The sequence below is a fragment of the Triplophysa rosa genome, linkage group LG22 (genome assembly GCF_024868665.1).
Source record: "Triplophysa rosa linkage group LG22, Trosa_1v2, whole genome shotgun sequence".
NCBI classification, from domain to species: Eukaryota; Metazoa; Chordata; class Actinopteri; order Cypriniformes; family Nemacheilidae; genus Triplophysa; species Triplophysa rosa.
In genome coordinates, this window is record NC_079911.1 from 13,987,673 (window position 1) to 14,014,580 (window position 26,908).

The 26,908-nt window shown below is 38.1% G+C and overlaps 1 protein-coding gene across 3 annotated transcripts in view; it reads right to left on the minus strand.

The window, feature by feature from the left end:
- Positions 1 to 26,908, minus strand: part of opcml (opioid binding protein/cell adhesion molecule-like) — a 123,321-nt gene that overhangs the window by 33,509 nt on the left and 62,904 nt on the right. For all 3 annotated transcript variants that reach the window (XM_057321660.1, XM_057321662.1, XM_057321659.1), the window contains one exon: positions 6,749 to 6,981. In XM_057321660.1, coding sequence (XP_057177643.1) covers positions 6,749 to 6,981 — 233 coding nt within the window. The remainder of the gene's footprint in view (positions 1 to 6,748; positions 6,982 to 26,908) is intronic.

Below are 26,908 nucleotides of genomic sequence, written 5' to 3' on the forward strand. Positions count from 1 at the left end.
TTGCTAAAGTGAAGCCCACTGTGCTAATATGTGTCATATTCGAGGTTATGCCGTTGATACCGAGCAGTCAACCTTGTTAAGATGATTGTGTTTTCCTCTGACATCTCTCAAAGCGTAGACTGACAGAAATCAATTTTCATATGTTTTTCTATTCCAAAATAACACTGCTATATCCTTGGAGAACCCATTGGTCAGAAAGACGTCAATCATCGAATTGCAAAATGTTTTGGAATAATTTTTTCACCCGTCACCACGAAATGACGGCGTCAATCATTTTAGTCAACGCTGTAAAGCCACCATCACTTTCAATGTCTTGAAGATTGCAATGTCAAATGTCTGACACCTGTGCGTTTTACATATCGTTTCAAAGCATTTAGCATGTAATTTACTTTATTCTTTTAATAGATCTCTCAGCAAAAGTTGAGACGATCTGTAACTAAAAAACTGTATTTCAAAATCGTCTGTGAAGAAAAACCCTGTTCACATTTATAATAACATACACATCTTGCAGTATGACTGCCCCGTCTGCCCGCACAAATTTATTTATTTTAATATGTCTGCGTGTGCTCTTAGCCCAATGGGGAAATCAAACAACTATGGTGTTTTCATAAAGCACACGCTGAGTGAACATTATGGTGTGTTTTGCGCACTGATTGCCTCTTCACTCCTTTCTAATAACAACACTAATGACTCGCGTTGTGCCATTGAAATGAGCTACAGGTCCTGCGTCTCTGAAGAGAGCGGCTCGCTTAGATGCTTCACATATTACAGTGGGGATGGAAAGCAATCACGCTAATATAAACGACTGCATTCACATCTGTATACCACTTTGACAGCTGAAAACACTTACCGTGACTCCGGTCTGATGTGTTAAAAGCCATTCCTAAATACAGTATGGTGCATTCCCTTCCTTTCATGTTTGAACTCCCACAGTTCTTATCGCAAAACCTGATATTTCAATTGAGCTCCGAGAGGGTTACAACAACTGAAGCAGAAGGCCAGGCACCCACGGCACTCGCCGGGTGAAAAACGGATTCGCCGTCTGCCTCTGGTGATATAGCAGCCGCTAATGCGTCACCCGGGCAAATTGCGCTGGCTTTGTCCTGCCATTTATATTCTCATAACCCCTCTGAATCTTTCCAATGCCTCATTACTGCTCTTCAAAATGAGGCAAAGCGCTACTCCACGATCCAGTAACAAGAGCTGAAGCTTATTACACAAATGTGCATCGAATTGAGAGGCCGTCTTATCCTTTCCCCCGTGGAGGAGAAAGTTCGAGACTCATCTAAAACAGAGACACATCATTACACTTGAGCAAACGGAAGACGATAATCCCGCGCGTTGTTTATGGGGCCGTCTAATTAAACTGACTCGCTTTTGCTCTCCGATACATAATAGTCTGTGATATTCTTCTCATGAGGTAGTAAATAGTGGATTTTTAATGCAATGATAAGGCGCATCGATTAGGATGCACATTAGGAACAACATTCACACCTCATAACAACATATTTCTTGTTATTTCCTGGTAGATTTCGAACAAATGATCGTTTTAACCGTGTGACATACTGTATATACTCTGGCGCATATTAAACTTCTGATGATCCTCATCGCCTCCTGCCAAGACCTCAAGCCAATGAAACATATGGGGTGTGATCATCACCTTTCATGCGCTACCTGCACCAAGCTGCAATCCTCCTTTGCCTCTTCCCGTATAAATCACACTTTTGTTTCCAGATTCTCTTTTTTCCTTCTGCTAGCAAGGATTCGTCTGCACACGTCTCTGCTTACAGGCATCGTGTTGTCTTTCTCTCCTGATCCTGAACTCACCTTTTGCAGTTTTAGAGGGCAAATACATACAGTAACAGAAATGTGTTATTTTGCGCCCAAAATGAAAGTTACTTGTTATTACTTTTAATTTATAGAACAACCGCATAAAAAGAAATGCGTTAGTTAAATATAAACAGGCCTTGAGTTATTTATCCCCACTTATTCTAAGGCAAGTTTTAGGCAGATGGCGAAACATCTTGCGTTAAAAACTTCTATTAACGTGGAAAATATGTGCAAAGCACTTCTGATGCATCCTCGCACAAACCTGACAGCACTTCTCTCATTAGTTTAAATGAGTCAAGAGTCTGTAGTCAGGATTCATCATTTCATCTCGTCACTCAAGTTTGTTTGCTCAAGTGTGTAGTTCTGTGTTTGCCTGAACAAATCCTCCATGCAAAGATGTCTTGAGAGCCTCACTGTGTCTTTGTTTTTGTTCTCACACTTGTTTTCATTGTTTTTCGACGAGTTTTTGTTGGTATAACAACAGGGACAACAGACCTTGCTTATTCTCGTTCTAGAATCAAGAGATGGCCTTTGTGTCACACTTTCTGCATGTAGGCCACCCATATAACACAGCCTTTCAAAAACAGATACGCTACAATCGTATCGTACACAAACTGACAATACTGTATGTACGATACTGTACTGTATGTATTTGCCCTCTACTGTACTTTATTAAATCTATACAGAATTCAGACTGTCCTGTAGTTATGCATCTGAATAGATGTCAATGTTAAAAATTACAGATTGGAATAATGAAGAAAATCACAAATGACCTATTGCGAGACCTATTGCTTGAGGGTCTGTGAGAGAACTGTTGCTGCGTTACATAAATGCTTGACAGTGCTAAGTGTGTAATGTTGAATAATACTAAAAATTAATTTCTTTTTCAATAGAGGCTTTCGGGCCGCAGGAACGATTTCGTAGTTCCGGAACGACATGCTGGAAGTACACGCTTTTTGTGTTTGCACCGCAGGAACCGGACGGAATTTTAGTTTGAGAGAGCCTTTTTGGAAGAACCCTTAAAGTCACCATGAAATCAAACAGGAAAGAGTTTTACTCTGTTTTGCAGTGATTATTACAAATTATTTATCTGTGCACACCATTATTTATTCAAAATTCATTTGCACTTGTAACATTTAATTAAAAACATTAAGCTCCTCTCTCAACAACAACTCTTCACCACATGACGTCAGCAACAAAAAAAGATGTAGGACTATACTGACTGTCCAATGGCCAGGCATTTTCAGCCCTCCCCTCCAGGCCAAACTTACAACAAACCAATCAAAAAGGGAAAGGCAAAATAAAGCCCCGCCCTACATTTTTTTCTACTTTCAGAAGCCGTTTTAGTCGTATATACGTCACGATACGGAAAAGAAGTCAATCACTAAATAGTTCCTTTTGCCAGTGCGAATGAGGGAAAACGTAGTTCACGAACGTCAGCCCTCTTTACTCGTTCCTGATATTTTATAAGCGCCTAATTAGTCCCAAATGTGATTTTGCATCTCAAAAAGATTTTGTTACTTTATTCTATCAAGTTTTTATAAACAAACACAGCTGCTGATATACACTATCACTGGGTAGCATTTTGATTCTGTTCAAATTGGTCAATGCAAAAAAGTTATAAAGAATTTCCGATATTTTTTTTTGAAACAAGAACCAAGACCACACAATTTGTCAATTAAGAATTAGTATTTCGGGGGATGTAAAATAAAGCACAGTTTGCACTGTTTTTGATCTTCTTTGTTTCACATTAAAGGACACTGGTGAAGGCTTGATGCTCCAAAAGATGGAGGGATTATTCAGTGGGCATACTGGGCCAAATTGGCTGCGAGTGTGTATTTCAGTAGCATCATTTCAGTTTCCACACCACCTGTACATGTCTGCCCTTTCAGTGCTAGCTGAGCGAGACAAAACAGGTATGAGATCATCCATTACACATCTCGCCACCCTGTGACCTTCAAACAAGCTAATGTGCTCTACCTCCAGCAAATATGATAATAGCCAAAACCCATGCATTCATATTAAAATAACTGATATTATGTAAAATTCAGTTCAGTTAACTAAGTAATATAAACAGATTTTGCATTTTAGCCTAAAAGTCCATAAAATAATAATTATTTATCTATTAATTTGAGTATTTGTGCCTACATTTCTAACAAAACCGGCTGATTTGCTATATAACAAAAACACTCAATTAAAAATTGCATGAGGTTGAAATTGAATCATTGTGAGTCAAGTAAGCTCACTTTTCAAAAACAATGCTGATGGATATTTTTATATCTCTGCTTGAAAATGTGACATTAACAAAAAGGTTATTGCTGTCTCTACATATTCATATTAACAAATGTACATACTGTTACAATTTGTGTCTCTTTTGATGTGGTATAAATTCACTGAAAAATCTTTTGCCAGTGTCTATTCAATGAGTGCGTTTACATGAACAAAATAAACGGATATCTATTAAAAATCAGCTTATAAAAGAAAATAAGCTGATTTTCACGTGTTTACATAAACCAGCTACGCAGAAAACCGCATTTACATGGAAATTTGAGACTTGTCAGGTTTCTCGCGTGCAGTGACGTCACCATCGATAGTCTGTCTAGTAATAAAAAATGCCGAGGGAAATCGTTTAGAAACTGTATTTTTATATCTCTTCTCATGTCCGCAGTACCTGCATATGCAACAATAGTTTTTCATTTTGCCATTTCTACATCATGCTTCTATAACATGCAACGCGAAATCCGAGTAATGGACAAAAACCTACCTCTGCCGAGCGGGTTTCGCTTACGCCGTTTATGAGCTTTCCCCTATAAAAGTAAACCGTTTTACGCGTTTACATGACCTTACACGTTATCAGCTTATTTAGCATAATCGGAGTAAGACTGTGCATGTAAATGCACTCAATGTCTACAACTAAGATAAAACACACCACAATATCCCCAACATTAAAAAATCGTTCTCTAACTATAATGACCTTCATTTGTCTTCTGCATGTGGTGGTTTAATAAGAGTAATGTTTTGTGTATCTCAGAATACACAAGCTCGGAAGAAAACCTCAGGTTTCGGATCGCGCTGTACGCTAACACGTCGCATGTCTCCACTCACATTGCATCTGATCAATAGATCCGATCGATACCACGGAAGACGATGAGGCCATTTACAGAGACGCATACCTCCAGCTGCTGTCATCAAGCACATAAAAAGATAGCTGATACTGTACGAAATGGCAAATGTGAAATTTTATGGACCGCTTTCCTGTTCAAGGAATCCTAATGAGTGGTCTTAAAAACAGAATTAGAGCAAGCGTGAAATGTGTTACGACATGTGAATACAAGAACGCTGATATCAGATGAGATATGTGAGAACCGTACTTTAGACACCCTTTTCATTTTAGGCATAAAAGGTACAACGGCTTACAGGTGTGTCAGTAAACGAAGGCCTTTGGAATGCTTCAGATGGCATATAGCTCATATCTCCACCCTTGCGAGTTACTGGAAGCATACATTTAACAACACAACATGAGACAAGCAAGTTTGTAGCACACATTGAATATCACGCCTGTATGACATACAAAACAACTAGTTATATTACCATTTCATTCACACAGCACAGTTAAACTGAATTCACTCTGAAATTAAACAAAGTTTATAGAATGCAGTCACAATATCAGATTAAAAATCAATAATATAATTATTTATATCGGTATATTGTGATTCCTCTAAGCTGTAGTGTGTGGGTATAGTTTTACAACTAAACAAGATTGACAACCGATTCCTGCTGCTGTGTGAATGCAGCAATGATTTAAATGGAATAAAGCCAAACTTGATGACAGAAATAAACAGGTCACAGCAGTGTGTGCAGACTTTAGCTGAGCATGGTTTAACAAAGCTGAGATGAAGCATTATAGTAAAGAGACACCATGCGGGATCCATCTGCTGAAAAGCCTTTTCAGATGTACTCTCAAGAACACGACGCTGGAATTGTACACCACTCAGCATGTGGCTATAGGGCGTAAGGGAAAAAGTGGACGATTCAGTATCGTAAGTGCAGTTTTCAAAGCCAACACAAGCTCGTGCAAGTAAGGATCATTCGTATGCAGTGTTAACTTTCAAGAATGCGGAATAATTAGTTAGGTTAATGATTGATGTATTAAAATAGGACTTTCTAATTAATTGAATAGCGGGTTAGGCTTTAATTTAGCAGCAGCCAAGTCAAACTTCAATTTACGTGTTTCTAATCACATAAAATAGGCACCTTCCCTTGTCTATTTATTTAGATATTTATGCCCGGAGTAATTAGCTTCAGGACAGAGTGGTAAAGGTTAAGGAGCATTTGATAAGATGCCATTTTAGCGGCAAAACACTTTTTTTGCTTCAATGTAGAAAAACACGCATTCTTTCTGACTCTGCAGATGGTCTGAAAAACGTGATAAAAATCGTGTTATGCTATTTTGGCGCATATCTGAATTGTTTTGCACCCCAAGCTGAGATGGCTTTGGCTACCAGCGATGTTAATTGTTTTTGCAATGTGAATATGAAGGGGATCGAATACACTGTAAATCATGACAAAGGTCTGTGTATCAGCACCTGATTTAGTGGCTCCCGCTCTGCTAGAAGACCAAAGCTTTTGTTTTTTTCCCCTGTGTCTTAAATCAATATCCATCAAAGATTTGAAATTACACTCAGATTAAATCCCAATTTCATCACTAGGAGTCACGCAGAGTTTCGTTTAATTACATCAGCTAGGAAAAGGAGATTCAAAGTTGCTAGTCAACCTATATCTATCAACCCAGAACAAAGACCAAAGCGACCTTTGACAACATTTCTTCAAACAAACAAAAAACGAAGCATTTCACCTAGAGAAAGATGAATAAGAACCAGAGTGCTCAAAAACATTTCGAAGCAAAACTCATGTTTACCTTGTACGATGAGGTGCACTTTTGTCGATTCTGGTTTCTTGTTCGTGAGGATAGAACACACATACGGCCCCTCGTCATATAAGTTTACATCTAGTATCATTATACTGTATTCAGTGACAGCTGTGTTTAGCAGGACCACCCGCGGGTCCAAAGACCACTTTTCATTGCCCGTGAAGAGAATGGTAGTCCGGTTGAGCCATGCCACCCGTGAAACTTTGTTGTCCACGTTGCACCTGTTGAACAGACAAACAGAAGAGAAATGATGCATGTTTAATTGCATGTAACTGTATGGTACATGAGAAAATACCCAGAAGTGATGCAGATGGTTGTGGGGAACAGAGCCTTTTATTTCTAATAAGCATCTCTGAAGACGCACAAGAATTTAATGACTGAGAACTGAGTGTGAAACAATTCACACTGAACCGATTGTTACAGAAAAACTTATATAACCCATTGTTATGTACAGATCTCAAACCGAGAGAAAATCTCTGATTATCACCTCATATACTCTGCAAAAAAAGTCAGTTTAACAGAATTGTACTGTAGGAAAAATGTCAAGCTAACTTCAGCCCAAAAAAGATTTGTATTCTAGACACAACATTGAGACCAAAACCACAAGCCTAAGCTTCAATTCAACAGACTTTACTGGGGAACTATCATAATGCCCATTATATCATCTCAGCTTCTTCGTAATACAAATAAATAAATAAAAATGTGACAAGAAGGCAGCAGGTAGTAGAAACAGACGTGTCCTCTTTTCCTCTCTCTTTTGTTGAAGATCCTGAGAATCAGACGAAAAATGACCATAGCTTTTCATCTTATCCAGGTCGAGCGTTAAAAATTAGGGCAATATCCACCTTTCAGTTTAGAAGAATGTGGCATGACATTACTATCATCTCCTTGCCAGAAAAGGACATTTCTTAAAACTGCATAAAAAGAGCTAGAGGGCCTTGCTATACTTATCATTTTTACTGTTTCGAAAAGTTTGAGTGACAGCTCTAAAGGTTAGGACTAATTGAAAGCCAGAACTAAAAAACTTACTCCACAAAGCAATGTTCATCTTATAAAATAGCGTTTTCACTGTTGTTTTGTCCGCTGTTGTTTGGCATTTGCTTTGTTTTCTCAATATTTATTTAAAGGTACAAAAGCAAAGGATGCACCGCGGTCACGCAGATTTTACCAATGACACTTACAAGGTGGATTGAGGATATTCAAAATGCCCACTTCCAACCTATTCAACGACATTGAGCCAAAACACAGCACTAATTCATATTAGTCTTTAAGAGGGCTTGGCGTTCAAGGTCAAAATCAGTAAATGGATTATCAGAGCCTTTACTGGAGAATTTCCCGTCTCTGAAAATTAGTCAACAAGAGAGCACTTCTCCACATTTGGCAAATCTGGAGTGCAACAATAGCAAGTGTGAAGTGAATGCTTTCTCAGGATATTCTTCAAAGAGAAAATCTCATTCAGATTCTGTTAATCTATGCAGACTGCTGGAGCGCAATAAAGCTTGCAGAGGATTTGAACCATGGAAAACCACGAGATTAAGCGCTGGCCTATAATCATGCATACTCTGCAATTTTTGCCCGGGAATCACTGTGCACATGTGAACAAAAAAGAATGGATATTATTTCTTTTAAAGTTCAATTCAGTCATCGTGAGCTTGGCCTTAACATCTTAAATGTGTTAGAAATCCCAGCATTTTTAATGCCTTAGTGCTGAGGGTCTAATTTCTCATAACTAATGGTGTAGTCCTACCAAAAAAAAGTGGTGTACTACCCTATTACCGCCGACCCCAAATGACCAAAAGAAGACAGAAGTATGTGTGTTTGTTTTTCTAGTAACATGACAATTATTACAGATAAATATGGCATTTATTCATAATTATGCATAATTCTTCACTTATGCTTTAATTATGAAGTTATAGCACTGGAAAAATAAGTAGTTGGATAAAATTGATAAAAAAAACAGGTCTACAACACCAGTAGTGTTGACCACGATACAATATTTTTACAAAGCATATCTTTTTAATACATTACATACATGAAATTACGTAAAAACATTGATAAAAATAATTGATCTAAAAATAAAAATACTTGATCTAAAATGTACCTTATTTTAAATGTAGAATAAACGCAACAAGGAAGTTTAAAACAACTGTAAAGAGAATGATGATACAGAGATGATTCTGACTTATGAGCTTTTTTTATAGGGCTATGGAAGTGCTTTGCTTCATTTCGTCGTGTGTCATTTAAATATTACATTTTTTAAATGTAAAAAGTATTAAGTTGTGACAGATGTCAAAGATTCGCGATGCACCGCAAAATCAAACAGTAAAGAGATAAAGCAGCGCGAGAGAACCCGTGAATTCAGTTTCTGTCTCTCTCGAGCAGGGACAGAAAAGAGTACGCACTGCCGGTGAGCACACTTTAAACAAACTTTGACTAAAAGTGAGTATTTTTTATCAATGTTACCCTGCAGCTTCAGCGGGAGTCTTTCAGTCACTGGCAGGACACGCCCCTCGCTGCTGGCTGCTGCCAACACTGATGATGACGCGGTTGTTGGAGGCGGGGCCGCGGGAAATACTGTGCATATTTTAAGAAATGCACCAAATTGTATGAAAGAACCGCGAGTTTAAAAACAAAACAAGAAAAAGGCAATAAAGTTAAAGAGAAAGCTACCACAAATGCAGCTTGGAGACATTTTAAGCAGGAAAACAAGTGGGTATAGGGAGGGTCTACGCTAATATAGATTTTTAGAAGTCGTTATATGCAAACAGTGCTGTGGAAAAAGTAAGCATATGGCGTATACGTGCGTATGGCCCCAACTACACCACTGCTCATAATGTAATTTCATACCAGAATTTTTCATAACTACAAAAAAATGTTCCCCAGATTTTATTATGCACATTAATTTTGCATGCTGCACCCTCCGTCTTTGTAACCAGGATGTTCATCATGTTCCAATATGTGTCTAGTTAAAAGTATTTGAATTTGTATCTTTATTTTTCCTGAGAGGGACATCATTAGCATGATGGGAAAAGCATGGGGTCTATGCCAAAGAGCCAATTTTCTCCTGATGTAAATGTGCTTGAAAGTAAAATTGAAGTGGTTTATTGGAGAAAGCTTTGCACAGTGAAAAGGAAGGTTATGGTTCCAATCCCACCCAGGGCACCTTCTCTGGCAATTTCGAGTAGAACGCTTAACATCCCATCTGCTGTAGGGGTTCTGTGGGACAGGTGACTGTGTGCTCTGAATATTTGTGTCTGTCTATTTTCTATTACAGAAAATATGCAAGATAAAGATTGTGCCTCTTTGAATTGGTGCAGATTAGTCTTACAATTTCAACCAAAATAAAAACAAATACTTCTAAACACCTACAGCACATAGTTCATAAAATCACTGTAAAAAAATCGGTGAATTCAGTTCACTTTTAGGACTATAGATGGTTCTACATGCCAATAGACTGGGGTGTTTATATATAATATTTAACCAGACAAATATTTATGTTTATGCAACAGTGAGGCAAACAGAATTGTGCAATGTCATCCCACATCAAACAGCATGCATACATTTATAATCACCCATATCAAACAGCCGGCGAACGCATTTACATACGCATATCAAACTAATGTATCTATTATAAATGAAACATGATAAAAAGACCTTCCTTATTGCACTTGAAATGACTGCCACTTAAATATACGACAAGGGAAAAGCATACAGATCATCCCACACTGTGCTAAAAAGTAAGAGGTGTTTCTTGGAAGGCAAAACCTCCATTATCCAACATTGACAGGGTGAGATCAGACCTCATTCAGTGAACTAATGACTCTGTCACACCAGCCCCTTGCACTTCAGCCTAATGGACTGTCAGCCACCTTGGTGCGAGATCGTTTATATAAAGAAATATCTTCTCAACTCGAGCATGTTCTCAAATACATAGATGGATTAACGATATTTTCCACAACAACCTTATTCGGAGAGAAAGTCTAGGATATAAAACAAAGGCAAAACTGTGATGAAACTTTGAATTCCCTTGTATATTAAATACCCAGTAAGAAAACTTATAGTACAGTACATCGCCTGAGACGTCTGTCTGGGTAAAAAAAAGATTATCATCTGGAAAGAATTGAGTAAAGTTTTGGTACACTTCTTTCAATAAAGACATCTGACTAAAATATAAAAAGTACAAGGAAATAGTAGACATACATTCTCGATATGAAACATCCTGAACACATCTGCTAAACGTCATTCTGAAATCCATCAGGGAACAATTTAGCGACATTGGAGATGAGTGAGCATAAAAAATCTGATAACACCTTTCAGATGAAAATGCACATCATCCTATTGAGAAAAACAGCTCAAAACTGCTAAACATTTTTTTGGTCTTAGTATTTTTAGTCTTGGGATAGATTGCAGGGGCGGCGCCAGGGGTGGGCTAAGGTGGCTGAAGCTGCAATTTATTTCAGTAAAGCCCAGAAAGTTCCATTACATGGTCCCACTTGTTTTTCAAGTTTATACCATATACACATATATGGATGTCTCTGCATGCGTAAGCCCCGGATATCCACTCACCCTAGAACTGCCCCTGTTGTTGCGTATTTGTCAACAAGTCAGACTAGCTAAACCAGCTGATCATTAGCATAGCCAAGATGAAAGACTAACCACACTTTGGCTAAAAAAAACACGTTCCTTTCTTCGATTCGTGATGTAGTGTGTCAAATTTAACACTAATCTCGACAATCATAGGTTTACTAAACAATGCATTAAAATTGCAACCTAAGTAAGAGTTAAACACGCGATAAACAGAGTGCACAGCTTTTTTAATGTTTGGGCGATAAGAATGAGAGTTGCCATTTCATAAATTGAAGACTGACAAATTTTTCATATCTCTGCTGTGCTGTTTTAAGATATGAGGTCACTGAGACCCGGTGCGGTGGGGATCCATGCTTGCAGATCATTGTAGGCAGACAGCCATGTGGTCTGAGGGTGAGATTAATGACAGGCAGGGTTTATGTGATGGGAGACTGATGAAGGCCATTACACCAGGGGCAATGAATGGTGGCCACTCTGTTTGGTCTTTCAGTGAGAAGACAGGAATGATTTCCCCATCCAAATGCAGACAGCGGTGTCGGACATGTTTTACGTATTAGATTAGCAGAATGTAAAGGTAACACACATTGTCATCAGACGCCATACATAAAACAACATTTGTGAGGCATTTAACTTAAAAAACTGTTAGTAAATTTTGTGGAATAGGAGAACACTGCGGAATAAAGAAACAAATATTTGTAGAAATAATGTAAGGTAGAATTTGATTTGGTCAAATAAGGTTTGGTAACAAAGTCATTTTTTTGCTGAGAAATCGTTTTGATATGATTGCTAACCGGGATGTTATGTATTTCCTGCGTATGCTTTCAAAAAAATTTCCCACCGCAATCCATTTGCTTTTCTGCACCCCATTCAAGTCTCCTGAGAGAGCCGTGCCCCTCGTTTGAATTGAAATAACAGTACAATTGTATGGGGCGCCACTTGTGATTGCCATTTTTGTCACTGCTTTCAAGGTGGATGCACTAACATTCTATTTGTGTCAAACCTCAGAGGATCCGTCTGAAGGCCCCGGCCCACCTTTATAGCTAACTAGTCATGTGGATGAATAGCCTGCAGAAGTATGAAGAGAAACTGCCATTTTTCGTCCATCAGTCAACAAACATGAGAGACAGACAGAGTGGTAAATGCAGCCGTTTGCATTGTCACACTATCTCCCCATCAGAGACTGAGAGGTTCACTGGACACAATGGCAGGGAAGAAAACTTCACTGTCACTGAAAAAATAGAGGGGAAAAATACGAGTTTAAGAAAAGAAAAATAACGGAAAACATGAAAAAAGAGAAAAAACTGTTTAATCGGGACAAAATGTTTGGACCAGCCAGTGGCACTTATCACTCCCATTATAAAACAAAATAGATGTCTACAATGGAAGCACCCAATGAGTCACAATGCATCTTTAGTTGACGAAAACTTGTTTCTATTTTTGACACGCTATGCAGCTATTTCAGCATGTTTATCTGAAATGATCGCTTATCAAGTACTGTGAAAGTGAGTGATCAAATGATCACATGCACTTTCACTATTAAATTCTTTTTATAGGCATAGTAAAAAAACTTTGGGTTAACTCACAAAATGCTTTTGCTTTTATCCATGGCTGATGCTTTCATCAAAATTAACGTACAATGCATTTAAACTTTACATTTTATGTATGTGCATTCCCGGGAATCAAACCCATGACCTTGACATTACTGTAGAGCTTACCAGCTTCATATATATATATATATATACGTATATACTGTATATAATAACAGATAGGAAATGCTCTTGATAAACCTTGAAGGACAAACTGCCTAGTGCGCAACTCAACTCGCTCACTCAAGTGAACAAATGTACATTGTGCCCTGAATGCCACAATACAACAATACAGAGAAGAAAGCACGCCTGTCCTAAAAGGATAAGACTGCGGGAAGACAAGAAGGAAAAAACTTTAATCCATGAGGTGTTGAATACACCCTGAAGCAAGGTCAAGCAACAAAAATGCTCGGAGTGAAGAACATCTCTTAAGACAAATATCAGCTGAATTCATTAATTGAAAGACTGCACGGAAGAATATAGTTTTTTAGAGAACCATTCGTTGACATTTTTTTATACTGTACCAAAATATTAAGCTAAAAGAATGAAACATTTAACAAAATCATTCTTTTATCACCAAAGCTTGGTTTGCAAAGAAGGTTTTAACTAAATATATCCTGAAAATATTATTTTTACAATTTAGTTTTTCGGCAACACTTTAGTTTAGGGAACAATTCTCACTGCTAAAAAGTTGCTTATTAGCATGCATATTATTAGAATATTGGCTGTTTATTAGCACTAATGAAGCACATATTCTGCATGACCATATTCTACATGCCTAATCCTACCCAATACCTAAACCTAACAACTATCATACTAACTATTAATTAGCACCAAATTAGGAGTTTACTTAGGCAAAAGTCGTAGTTAATGGTTTGTTAATGTGTGACCAGTTTTTCATTTATAAAAATGGCCAACAGCTTATTCTCTCACTTTAATACTTTAAACACAAAAACATACAGTATCATTATGGGTGCAGCAGATCACTGCCACCAGAAAAGCGTTGGCAAGGCCCCGTTTTAAGATGAAAAGAAGAAATTCCCCTCCGGAAACATCAGGCAGCTGGACTCAAAACAAAGGATTCTGTTCTTGGAACCTGAGGGGCTTTAGCCAGGACTCCCTACAAACTCTGTAGCATGCAGTAAAGAGAGAGCTGCATGGAATGACAATCCACCGAATTTCCCCTGAGACGGATAAACTGGATGATCCTCTCTTTATCTGTACCCTTGTCTGTAGACACCTATTAATAGTTCCCATGGTAATAGCTGAATGGGAGGTTTAATCAGTGCGCGTGCATTTTCATCTTCCAAGATGTTGTCAAATACTTAAACCAAAGCACACAACATTGCAGTAGATTCTCAGGCATTATACGTGATGTTTATAGATGTTCTGGTCTAGCATTCTACATTTCCTTCGTGTGTTACTGTCTTGCAGTCCATTACTAAAATCACCAGGTTCAAAGGGCTATTTCTTATCAAGTAACTGGATGCCCATAGATTTCCAATGCAGACGAGGGTACAAGTGCACGTTTTTGGCTTTTTTTGCTGCTTTGATAATATACAGTAATAGTAGAGAGAGAACAGAAGATCATTGAGTCAGGAGTCACATTCGAACCTGTACCACTTATATAAACTAATCTCAAGGTCATGATACTGTAGATATAGATATAAAAAAGTACTAATGTTGAAGTGCACACTCTGCACACATCTCATAATTTGCATGTATGCTGAACAAATACCAAAGGATGCCAACGATAAGAAAGTATGTATTTGAGAGCTCTTTTATTTAAAATACGTTCTGATGTTGAAAGCACAAAGACACTAATAATATTTTGAATAGACAATGAAATACACAATTTAATTACACTAGGCCTATCTGCAAAAAGCCAATCTTGTTGGCAAAGGCTATTTTCATAAACTCCACCCACCACTGCCTAGACAATTTGCTTAGAACAAATGGCATATTCATACAAATGTGCAATTTCTCCAAATAGAGTATATCGCTAATACCAGTAAATGCAAAAAGTATCTACCACTGTTTCCACTTAAGACTAAATAGCATCCACCTATGACACTTAGCGATAATGCCACTGCATTGTTTGCACATTATGAGACATTAGTGAGGTTTTCTCTTTCCTTCTGCTCTTGTACCTCCAAAATTTGCATCTCTTCCAACTGTTTCTCCCGGGTGCTGTGCATTTCCCTGTCACCAATTGACAGCTGAAAATGTCTTCCAGATACGCATGACTGGGGCAGATTGACTGCCGGCATCGCCAATGAATAGAAACAAGTCCCCACAGCATGAGAGTGAGAATGTAGATAACTGATAAAGCCAAGATACACCTACTGCCTATCATCAGCCTGATTCAATTCTGCTTTATCTACCAGCAAAGATATGATTCTGATACCTGATAACTCTGCATTACCACTGCAGCACTAATCCCAAAAATGTTGAACAGTTGAGACAATGAAAAAAAAGAACATGGAGAATGAGAGAGAGAACAAAAGAGATAACAAGCTGAGTGGGTTGGGGGCAAATATTCAAATACTATGAAAAGCAAATATGATTGGTATTTACAAAGCTAAAGTTCACGCTAGTGCATTAAAGTACGTAAGCGACTTTGACATAAGAACAAAACGACACTGACAGAAATTCAACATGTTTTACAAGCTTTAATGAAATCCAGCGAGAAGCTTCCAGCAAGTCAATATAGCCCAGGCAATCACAACATGTAAGCTTTTCCTTACAGTCTGGTTTGTTTGGTTCTATAGAGATCAATCCTCTCTACTTAAATCTACACCAGACAGTCAAAGTTTGGGTGACAGTAACTAAATCTCAGTACATCAAAACAGCACATCAACAACAAGCTGTTTATCAAGGCACAGACAGGGCCATGTCGCCTTCATGTCACACATGAGGAATCGCGGGAGGATATTAGACCAATCAGAAGCAAGAACACGTGCTGCTAGTAGATTCTAAACAGGTGCTCCAAACATCTTCAAAGCCATCTTTGTTCTGATTGGCTGAGAGCAGTGTGGTGGGTCTGGTGGGCACAGGAAGCAGACTGCCAGGAGACCTGATTAATCTTCATTTTTCTGCTCTGTCATTTTCAACTATGACTTTGCAGCCATTGCAGACATTTTGTGCAAAGAAATGGTAAAATAATTACCAGCTGACTTAGAACAGTAAAAAAAACTTTTTGAAAGAAATACAAAGAATTTGTTATACTGAAAGCACTGTGAATCTTTTTTAAAACACAGCGTGTATGCAGACCTGCTCATAAAAACTAATAGGGTTCAGACAAGCCGGCGTAACCTTGCTGTGGTAAATGGACTGGTCTACATTACTGCATGCAAAAAACCCACACAATTCCCACTACCCACAATCACACTGCTTTATTTACACACAGTATAATGACTTAGCGAGTTCTAGTGCGCTAGAAATATTCTGCATATGCTCAGAGAGGGTTTGCAAGTTTTTTGGGGGGTAGATCCAGTCTGCCTTCACCCACCCTCCAACCCACACACAAATAACACGCTAGGCGAAATGAAAAATGGCAACCAATGTATTAGCTGCCTCAGCCTCCACCAGGGATAGTACAGAGCAAATCACCGACAAATGAACAAAACCATATGAAATATTTCGTCAGAGGAAACGCAGCTTCTTCGTTACACAGTGCACTGACTCCCGATCGGAGAGAACAAACTCCATTCTTCTCTCCCCCGCCTTCCTTTAAAATCAATTTCTCCCTCCTCAGGCGAACTCGTCATGAGAAGGTTCACAGATAGAAGTGTTTACGTTTCTTACCAAAGCATTAAAGCCGAGTCAAAAGCCTGACGTTAAAAATAAAAAGAATGATGGACGAAATCGAGCTAACTCCAAAAGGCTATGCTTCAATGTCAAATGCAATAACACCGTTCGAAACCTCAGAATTTCATTCAAGTAGCTGTCAGGGAACTTCTTACAAGCACGCAGGTCAGAATACTGGGCTAAGTATTGATTTTGTGACGTGTTTATCCTTGGTTTGTTCGAGCGTGTCTAAAAACATTTGCATGAAACAGTATTTATAGACTTAGAGGGGAAAATGTTAGGGAAATGTTAGGATAACTTTAATAAACAGCTGCTAAAATTCAAAAGTCAGAAAAAAGTCAGAACCACGTTACTAATCCAATGTTTTTAGTTGTTATTTCTAATAAAATACTCCAGATTGGATCTGTACAGTATAATTAAATACAGATTCAAGAAAAGCTAAACTGACACAATGTTAGTGGTTACGAGGGCAGGGCTACAGTATATGGTTGCTAAATTAATCCGAGTGGTTGCATGATTATTGGTGGTTGCTAGTGTGTTCTAGGAGGTAGTTAACATTATTTTTAACAATGATACGGTTACACTAACAATGGTATGCATTAATTTATTGATTGCGTTTTAATTGAGAGTAACTAAAATATAACTAACCAAAACACAATGCAAACCTGCTACAATGTACTAACTACACACACACACACACACACACACACAAACAAAAAAAGGGAGGCTCAGAGATTACATATTTTTGTATGCAAAACCCGGAAGCGAGTTAGCATTTTAGGACTTCCGGTTCCATTGCTCTAAAGTCTATGGGTTTTTTTAATGGGTTTTTGGTAAATCGCCCGAACTAAGGTCTGTGGTAAACAAAACCTCTAAATTTTATTCTATGACATAAAGCACACCAATTATAACCCGCTTGTGCTTTTTTAAAGCCATATGGTGTCTTAAAATCGGCGGTTGCTAACAAGTTGCTAAAAGCGACTACTTCCTTTGGCGGGGACGTTAGACATCATTGCGCATATAAAGCTCACAAATAATGCAACATGGCACAAATCTCATAAAACGTAGATGCGGATTTATTCACAGAGTAATTACTTACCAGGGAACACATTTTTAATAAAGTTTGAAAGAGTTGTCGGAGACTTGGTGGTGGTGACGTTGACATCGAGCGACCTTAAGTGTAGTCTGTTTATAGCATCGTGTTAGCTTTTTACTTCTGCCGATTGTTTTTCGGCTTCAAAAGTGAACAAATGTGGTGTTAATTTGTAAAGATGATCTTGATAGACAAAACATGTAAACACCATAAACCCTTTTGCCATCTTCCTAAAGTCTATGGGAAAAATGCATAGGTTTTCTGTCAAGGGAACCAGCGCGGAGCTTACTTCCGGGTTAGCCTACAAAAATATGTAATCTCTGAGGTACTGGATTGTAGAGTTGTTTAATTATATACTGTATGTTAAGAAATATGCACAAATAGGTCAATGCGCAGGCGTTAAACAAAATCCTCAGTTAAATGCATTGGAAATGGTTTAAGCACAGAATGCATTCAAATCAGCACTGTCAAAATGTACGCCCTCAAATCATGTGTTTGCAAAACTATCATATCACTTTTTTTAGGAAGCCGTGTCAAAGTATCTAGAAAACATTTTTGCGAGATGGATGTTCTATTCAAAGAAAAAGTGAAGCAACGGCAATAGAAATGTTCTTTTTCACTCCTAGAAACAAACCTAAAAAATTGATAGAGCAGATTGTAACAATACATTCCTCTAACACCACAAGACTTTTGTGACAGCTGCCTATACATAACAAAAATCTATCCAACACTCACATTCGCACAGTCTCAGGCTGAAAATTGCAGCAGAGGGGAAGGCAGAACCCATTTCCGTTTAATTACAGACTTATTCCCAAGGAAAAACAATAGCCCCTCCAAGCTGAGGTCTCAACCCAAGATCATTTAGCTCTCAAGACGTCAAATTCTCTGTCAAGCAAATACATGGGTTGCAGTCGCCTAATAGTTAGGCGTGTGAACTGCTCAGCCCTGAGCAGTAGTGGGACAGGAACTGGGGAGTTACTATGATCACAATCGTGCTCTATCACCACTGTGCCCTTGAGCTAGGCACTTAACCCCAGGTTCCTCCATGAGGAGTGAGCCTGCAATTAATCCACAGTAAGTCAGTTACATAAAAGTTAACCAAAGAAGTTTGCCAGGTGGTCTGTCTGCCTGTCTGTCTATTTATGTGATTATAAATTACATGAATAAAGTTGTAATTTTATATAAATAATTAAATATGTGATGTGATACTATGTATTTAATAATAACTAATCCTATCTAAAGGGCATGCATCAATGGTTTAAAGGAACAGTTCACCCAAAAATGAACAACCATTGTAGGAACAATTGCTTTATAAATGTCTTTGTACTGTTGAACATAAAATAATATATTTTGAAGAATGTAGGAAAGCAAACAGTTCTGGGGCACTTTTGACTACCATTTTTCCCACTATAGTAGTCAATGGTGGCCAAGAACTGTTTAGTCACAAGCACTCTTCCAAATACCTTTCTCTGTGTTTATCAGAACAAAACAAATTATACAGATTTGGAACAACTCGAGGGAAAAATGATGACAGTGATTTTTATTTTTGGGTAAGAAAGAAAGAGAAGATCACCGAAAAAATATTTACACATGGCCTCTGTGGGCTTCCATGAGCCAGTATTTTGAACTCGAATTTGAACTCATTGTATTCTCTTAAAGGATGAGGCCCTTATCTGGCGAATTAATCAGCCCGGCTTATTTCCGCCCTAGATTTCTTACGGTTCCATACTAAAAATCAATGGAAATTCGGATGGAGTCCAGCTGAAATGCTGCCCATTCATTTAGCTCTGACTCAAGTAATCTCTAGCTTTCTCCCAAAATATCTGTGAGTCTGCCTTCTGTGTGAACTTTTACGTTAGAAACATAAGATTTGCATGCCCATGTGCAAAGGTTAGACAAAACACTGCTAATAAGCAACTCGAATAAAGTATTTTTAAGGTCTCAAACATTACTGCTGAAGCATAAGCCATACATTTATTATAAGCCCCTGTGTCAAACAAGTTAGCTAATAGCGTCCTGCTTTTCACCACATGAATATAAAAGTCTCCTAATGTATTTGGCAGTACATAAATGCTTAATAGCTCCCGGTGCTTAACTTTGCATTACTTTGCCCTTTTTGTTGATGATGGTCTTTGGAGACCCCGATACAATCAAGCCTACTTTGACTGCAGAACACTACCTAATTACCGCACATTGTCTTCAATATGAAAATCAACATGTGCGCTAATCTAAAACTGTACCCCAATCATTTCCAAAACACATAAGAGCCCATTCGTGTTTCTTTTGGAGGCCCTGGCACTTCATCAGAGTTCTCACGTACACACACCACAGACAGCGCTGAAGGCAAAAGATTGTATTTGCACCTCTAAAAAAACGAGGGCACAGGCAAAGGCTTGCACTGCCAGACATTGATATGCTATGCTCAGTGCATGCAGTGGAGCAGGATTCAGCCTGGTGAGGAAACAATTGATATTCTGTCCAAATTGCATTTTGAGTTTCTTTTGTTCTCGTCCTGTTTCATATCGAAATTACAGATTTCATGAAATCTGTATTAAAAGGTCACCAAAGAGGGCGGGCGGAGAATTCCATTTGTCTTTGTTGCAGCGCAACCCTTTCATTTGCTCCAAAACAAATGCATATTTGTACACGGATTAATCTGCATAAATTAACACGTCTATAGAGAAGCCATAGAATAGCATAGGACCTCAAATGTGAGTAATCTAAAATAAAGAAAATATACAGCCCCATTTTGGCGAATGACAACAGACATACTGTATATACTGTACATCTGTTTTATGCATTCGTATTCATCTTTGTATTTATAAATTATGTATTTATTATACATCTGTATTCCAGTGCATTGTTTCAAAATCCATTATATCTGGGATGTGCTTTAGATACACATACAATTACTGCCCTGAATCAAGAAGAAAATAAACAACCCAACAAACATTATCTTCTATGAGTTGGGCAGTTTCTGCACACCAACAACTGTTGACATCTAGACAGGTGGGCCAGCGGGTAGTGTTTTCCTCTCTCTATCTCTAGAACTCTTTCTCTTGCTCCTGGTCAATCAGAGATCCAGTCGGGCTTAAAGAGAGAATTAAGTTTCAGGTAAAACTGACAGGGTTTGGAGGATCTCTGCAGTCTGCTTACGCCTGAATACCCGCAGAGACAGACCTCAGTTCATTCTGCTTTCATCTGAATTTCTGCTATGGGTCTGAACCGAAGCGTTAAAATGTTTTAAGATCCAGATTTGGCTATGCATATCACAGTGACTTAAGACAAATAGTGCCTGGGACTTACTAAAAAATAATTACACAATCATTTACAAGCTTGCATTGTAAAACAAATTTCCTGAAACAAATGTGCAATTGCAAACTTCACATATTTGTTGCCATTTATAAAAATCCTATATTATTATTATAAAAGAAGTATGCAATGTGAGTTCATAAAATACACTTACTTTTTTACTACAAGTCCGCCAATGTCTGCCAATTGCAAAGTGCACATTAATACAAAGTTGAAGAAAATAGCTTTTTCTGCCAGCTTCTTATCATCTCTCCAAATTCATTGGCCTCATTTGAATGGGTACTTTAATTCACTTTCTAACTCAGAATTGTAATGAACCAAAACTGTACAGTTTAATTAAATAACACAGGGCACAATACATGTTCTGTCAGTGGGATACAGCCATGGTGTGCATCTCACTTGACAGCCATGATGATGATGTTGCCCTCAACAGTCACAGTCACCACAAATAAACTCAAAAACTGGTAGTGCTTTGATTTGACTCTATGATGTAATCACATATTCTGAACGCAGACAATCCTATCTGAAAAAAAACAACACCACTCTGTTCGTGTAAAATCAGCTCCAAGCCTTGCCAAACTAAGGAAGAACTAGGCTAGGCACACATCAAATTTATAGTATCATAATGTATTAACGCAACAGTCGATTTATATTGTGCATTGCATAAAACACGCAGAGGAAAAAATAGGCAAGCCTAACAAGGTGAAGTCAGCAAACCTGGACTACAAACCGTGACTACTAATGCAGTCTATTAAATCAATACTTAAGAGCGATTTAAGGCTTTTTACTTTCAGGGGATTGCATCAGGAATATCAGACAGTATGTTTAAGAGATAATCAAAGCTTTAGAGTGTGAATGCTTTTAATGTCCCCAAAGACAAACCCAGCATAGCTATTCTCATTCGTCAATATTGGTCAATGCTGAGCTGTAGGCTTTGGTGCACAAAGTGCGCCTGCTGTCTTAAAACGTGCCTGAGGCACTTACCGTAAACTGTAGTCTTTACGGAGATTGTCAAATTAAAATATAAAAACTTACAAGCTCTCTGCCATTCTCAAGATACATTACTGACAGTCTATTGCAATGTAAAGTGTAATGAGAAATCCAATGATACAGTAACACCATACAGTAATATCATTTTTATATTGTTACATTTGCAATTCTGCAAAGTCAATATAAGAGTGCTAAAAGCTAAGGAGAAAACAAATCTTGGGTTGCACTTAGCACGTACATTAAGGGCTGGAATACATCAAATGGAGTGATCTTAAATTATCATGTTAAAACTGAATCTGCCTTTCTTTGTTGCAAGCGATAAGCGCTAAAAAATGAGCTTCGTAAACTCTGTGACTTCAATTTATCTCACACATTACTGAAAAACAAAAATCCTGCGTCAGGATGCTTGTTGAAATAAACATTCAGAATAATCTGCATGCACAGAGAAACATTACTGTCAAAATGAAGCCTAATACATAACCCTACATCTTTCACAAAGGAGAAACTGGGGAAATGCAATGTTACCATTTGGTTTCAGTGTTTTAGTGAAGTGAGCCAAATATAAAAAACCTGCAAAAGCATTAATATTTTATTTGCCCATGCAACAGATGAGCAGGTCTAAAGCGCAGTGGCTAGATTGTCTATTTCAGAAATGAAGTTGTATACACATCATCGATAATATCTAAAAGGTGTCAGTCACAGATCCAGAAGAAGACTGAAGCAACCAGTGATCTTTCAGATACAAGTAAACCACCATCTCAGATGGGTTAATACAATTTAACAAGCTACTTATCAGACTATTTCTTGCCCCAAATCAAACAGTCTTGGGTTACACGCTAATACACTGTAACCAAAATAAAACCAAATTGGTTATTTCCTTAAAGAACAGTTTGGTGGTTTTGTAAGAGCCCTGTGGCAGAAAGAATTAAATTTAGTTTTTTACTTATCCAGAAGCAGCCATCTGTGAATACACAACTTCACTGTCCCTGGAGACCGATTCATTCATTCTCCTCTTCACAAGAAAATAAATGTTTTCTATAACAGAAAATTCAGATCTGAATGGAAAAGATCCTCATTCAGAATGTCAATTAAAGTCTGTTTTACTGTTGTATTTTTAGCTAATCGTTTGCATTCTCTCTTTTTCTTTTTGTTTAGTGTAATACCAAGAAGTCATAACAAGAATTGGTGTAAAAAAGCAATAGGTCTATGTAAAGTACACTGTGTAACTCGCAGGAGAACAAGATTGCAAATCATGAGAAGCATTAACTTTAAACCTGCACTCAGAAGACCGTAGCTGCTGGAGCATTACGGAGTTGCTGTGGCCTGCCCTTGCTCCTGTGCTAATTTTATAAGATAGCTATCCCAGGGCAGACAAATGAGAGCAGTGCAGTCCGCGAACAATAACATCATTGACCTCCTTGGATCTCCTGGCAATAGAGTCCCTTTCAGAACACTTGCTAAAATCCATAATTTCACAGCAAAGTGCATCATCACAGCACTTAAAATCGTTCATTATCTAAAGGTAAGCGGCGACAGAGGTACGCCATTGACAAAGACACCATTTAACAGCATACCTGCCTAGCAGTTAGTAGTATTGTTAGCAAACCGAGGATTATAAAACGTAACAACATTGCTACACAGTGCTTTATGGCACAAGTGTGAACAAAGTTGTACCTCAGCGTAGATGACTAAAGTATAGTGAGATAATAGAAGATAACTTTGTCGTGTTTCTGCTAAAAAACAACTATGTTGAAATCCACAGGCCTGTAACGTTGATAAGGGAGATCACCATTGTGAGAAGCTTTCAACAATCTGTCACTCTGACAGTCGGGTCAGGGGGCGTCCACTTAAGACTTCATCATCCTGCCTTCTTCAGACAAGCACACTCGCTTCAATTAATAACATGTTGTATTGCTTTGTTTCTGCTGTTTGATTTCCATTAGCCGTGCTGCTACTTGTTTAAAGCTCAAACAAACATGTACATCGACAAAAAGTACTTGCAGTGATGGAATATTTGGTAATATTAGAATAACACAGCAATTTGAAGTATAGTGGGTTATTCCAGTCATGAATGCTATTTATCATTTGTCTGTCACAGATAAACGGGACTATGGGATCGTGCCTGAGTATTGAACTCATTTACCTGCAGCTTTATCCGTGTTACAAACTGTCAATTTCAGTTCCAACCATTTGTCAGAAGACTAAAGATTTGTACACCTCTCAATACATTGACACTGTATGCTTCCAGGATTATCCAAACACGCAAAAACCTGAACACTTAACATGTAAACAGCCTGTTGTTAACTTAATAACTGACTTCAAAGCAATAAAACAAGACTCGATTCAACATGTGTTGCTGAATTTAGTCTTTTTATTAGCACTCTGTTGTTTTTATAGACTTTTTTAGTTGAGATTGAGCCAGATGGACTACCTGCTGACTTCAAACTAGCAGGGCAAAAAGAAAGAGAAGAGCTTCTATGTTAGTTTCATGCCTCAGGTTATGATCAATGACTTTACTAATAAGGGCAGATAGCTGATATTGAATTCTTGAGTTGGAAAGCTCTGATTGACAGCTTTGTCCTCTGCTTTAATTAAGTACAAACAAATAACTTCTCAGAGCTCCGCAGGCATTAACACTCTTTTTTAAGGCTACAAAGGTGTTTCCTGGTGATGACTGTAATTGGCTGTTTATATAGATTATCTAAAATTAAACCATTTAACTGCTGGGAGGAATCTGTTCCTATGGATATCAGAGTAAACAATGTGTTGTTATTAGATCTTAAAGGAGCAATGTGTAAGATTAAGGAGTATCTATTGACAGAAATGCAGTATAATAGAGGTGTATAAAGACCTTACATAATGAAGCTTTATATTTTAATTTTTTAAAGCTTAGAATGAGCTATTTTTATCGACATACACGGCGGGTAACCTTACATGGAATTCACCATATTGTTTCTACAGTAGCCCTAAACGGACAAACTGCTCTACAGAGCACATTCGTAAATATGTTATCTCCTTCGGTAAAGAAACGGAAACGTGAAGACTATTTTGTCCCGTGTCAGCCACCATTGTGTTTGGCAAGGGTGGGGTGAGCCGAACCGTTGGTTGCAATTCGCAACCTCACCACTAGATCCCACTAAAATCTACATACAGAACTTAAAGGAAAAGTTCACATCAAAATCAAAATTGTGTTATTTTTTACTCACCCACATGACGTTCAACATGTTTTAAGACCTCCCAGCATCTTCGGAACACGAATTAAGATATCGTCGCTGTCGGGCGGAAACCTCCTATGTCCAAATTTGGTCAATTTCATATTTTTTCACAAATCGATGCTATTGGTCAGTCCCCACATGGGTCTGTTATTTTTACAAATTATTAACCAATCTAAAATGTTGAAAATAGCTTGAGAGCAAATCTCTTAACTCCATTGGACACTTCAACTGTCTGAGAAGTCTCGTAACTCCACCTCTTCTTCACTCCGCGGGAGCTTCTCGGCATTACGTCTCCTGATTGAAAGTTTTTTAGACAATAAAGAGTGAAAATAGTTAGGTTAGATACATTTGAGTACGTCTGTTTTGTTAAAAATCGATAGCTGTAATGCTTCGGTGCAGAAGGAAGTCCGTGAGCCATGAAGGTAAGTTTGCGAGCAGATTCGGCTAATTTCCACCTATTAGACAGCCTAGTCAGCTCATCGTTTTTTGTATTACATCACTTATAGTTCTTAAACCTTTAAAATAGAGTTTAGGAAGATGTATGTAACCACAGTCATTAGCTTTGGTTAACGATTGAAGCCTTTTCTCTTGTCAAGAGGCTCAACGCAACCGCCGACTTTATTTGCGTGCAGATTAATTTCCGCCTATATTAGACAGCCTGTTTAACGTTTTATTTTGGTATTGCATCACTCATAGCTGTAACGTTTAAAATAGAGTTTAGGAAGATGTATGTAACCACAATCATTAGCTTTCATTAGCTCTTGAAGCCTCGTCTCTTGTCAAAAGGCTCAACGCGACCGCAGACTTTGATGAACACTGCTGGCAGCAGCGACGTCAATGTGTCCGTACCATTCTTATCAATGACAGCGTAATCTCGTATCTCCCAAGTTATAAACCTTGTATCTCCGATTAAACATGGTTTTGGGGAAATGTTGTGTTAATGTTGGTACACAACAGTATATGATAGCAATATAAGGTATAATACCAACTTTAACGATACAATGTTTAATAACTCAAAAAATATGCAGTTTTTTTAACTTCCTAATGGTTTTGGAGATAAGAGGATTCCGCCCGACAGCGAAGATCTTTTAGGTGACATCCAAGAGATTTTCCAGGCCTCCTCATAGACATCATGGTTACAGTTGTTGTCAAGGTCCAGAAAAGTACTAAAGACATCGTTAAATTGGTCCATCCGCTCATAGTGGCTCAATTGAATTTTTTTGAAGCAACGAGAATACTTTATGTGCGAAAAACAAACCAAAATAACGACTTTAATCGATATATTCTCCTCTGTCTTGTCAGTCTATGGTGCATGTTCACTTCGACGCATGCGCATTCAGTTTGTGCGGTTCGGGCATCCTGGAAATGAACATTTTAGCACCATTTCGTACACTACACCTAGACCTACAGCACAATCAATGTCAAACTCAATGGCATACAGTATATACAGCGTGTGTCTGCTTGTAAACACGGAGTTGCGCTTCCGGGTAGTCAGTCAGAACGCCGGTGTCATGAAAAATTCGGTCCACGTGTGAATTGTGTCCGCTTAGGACCA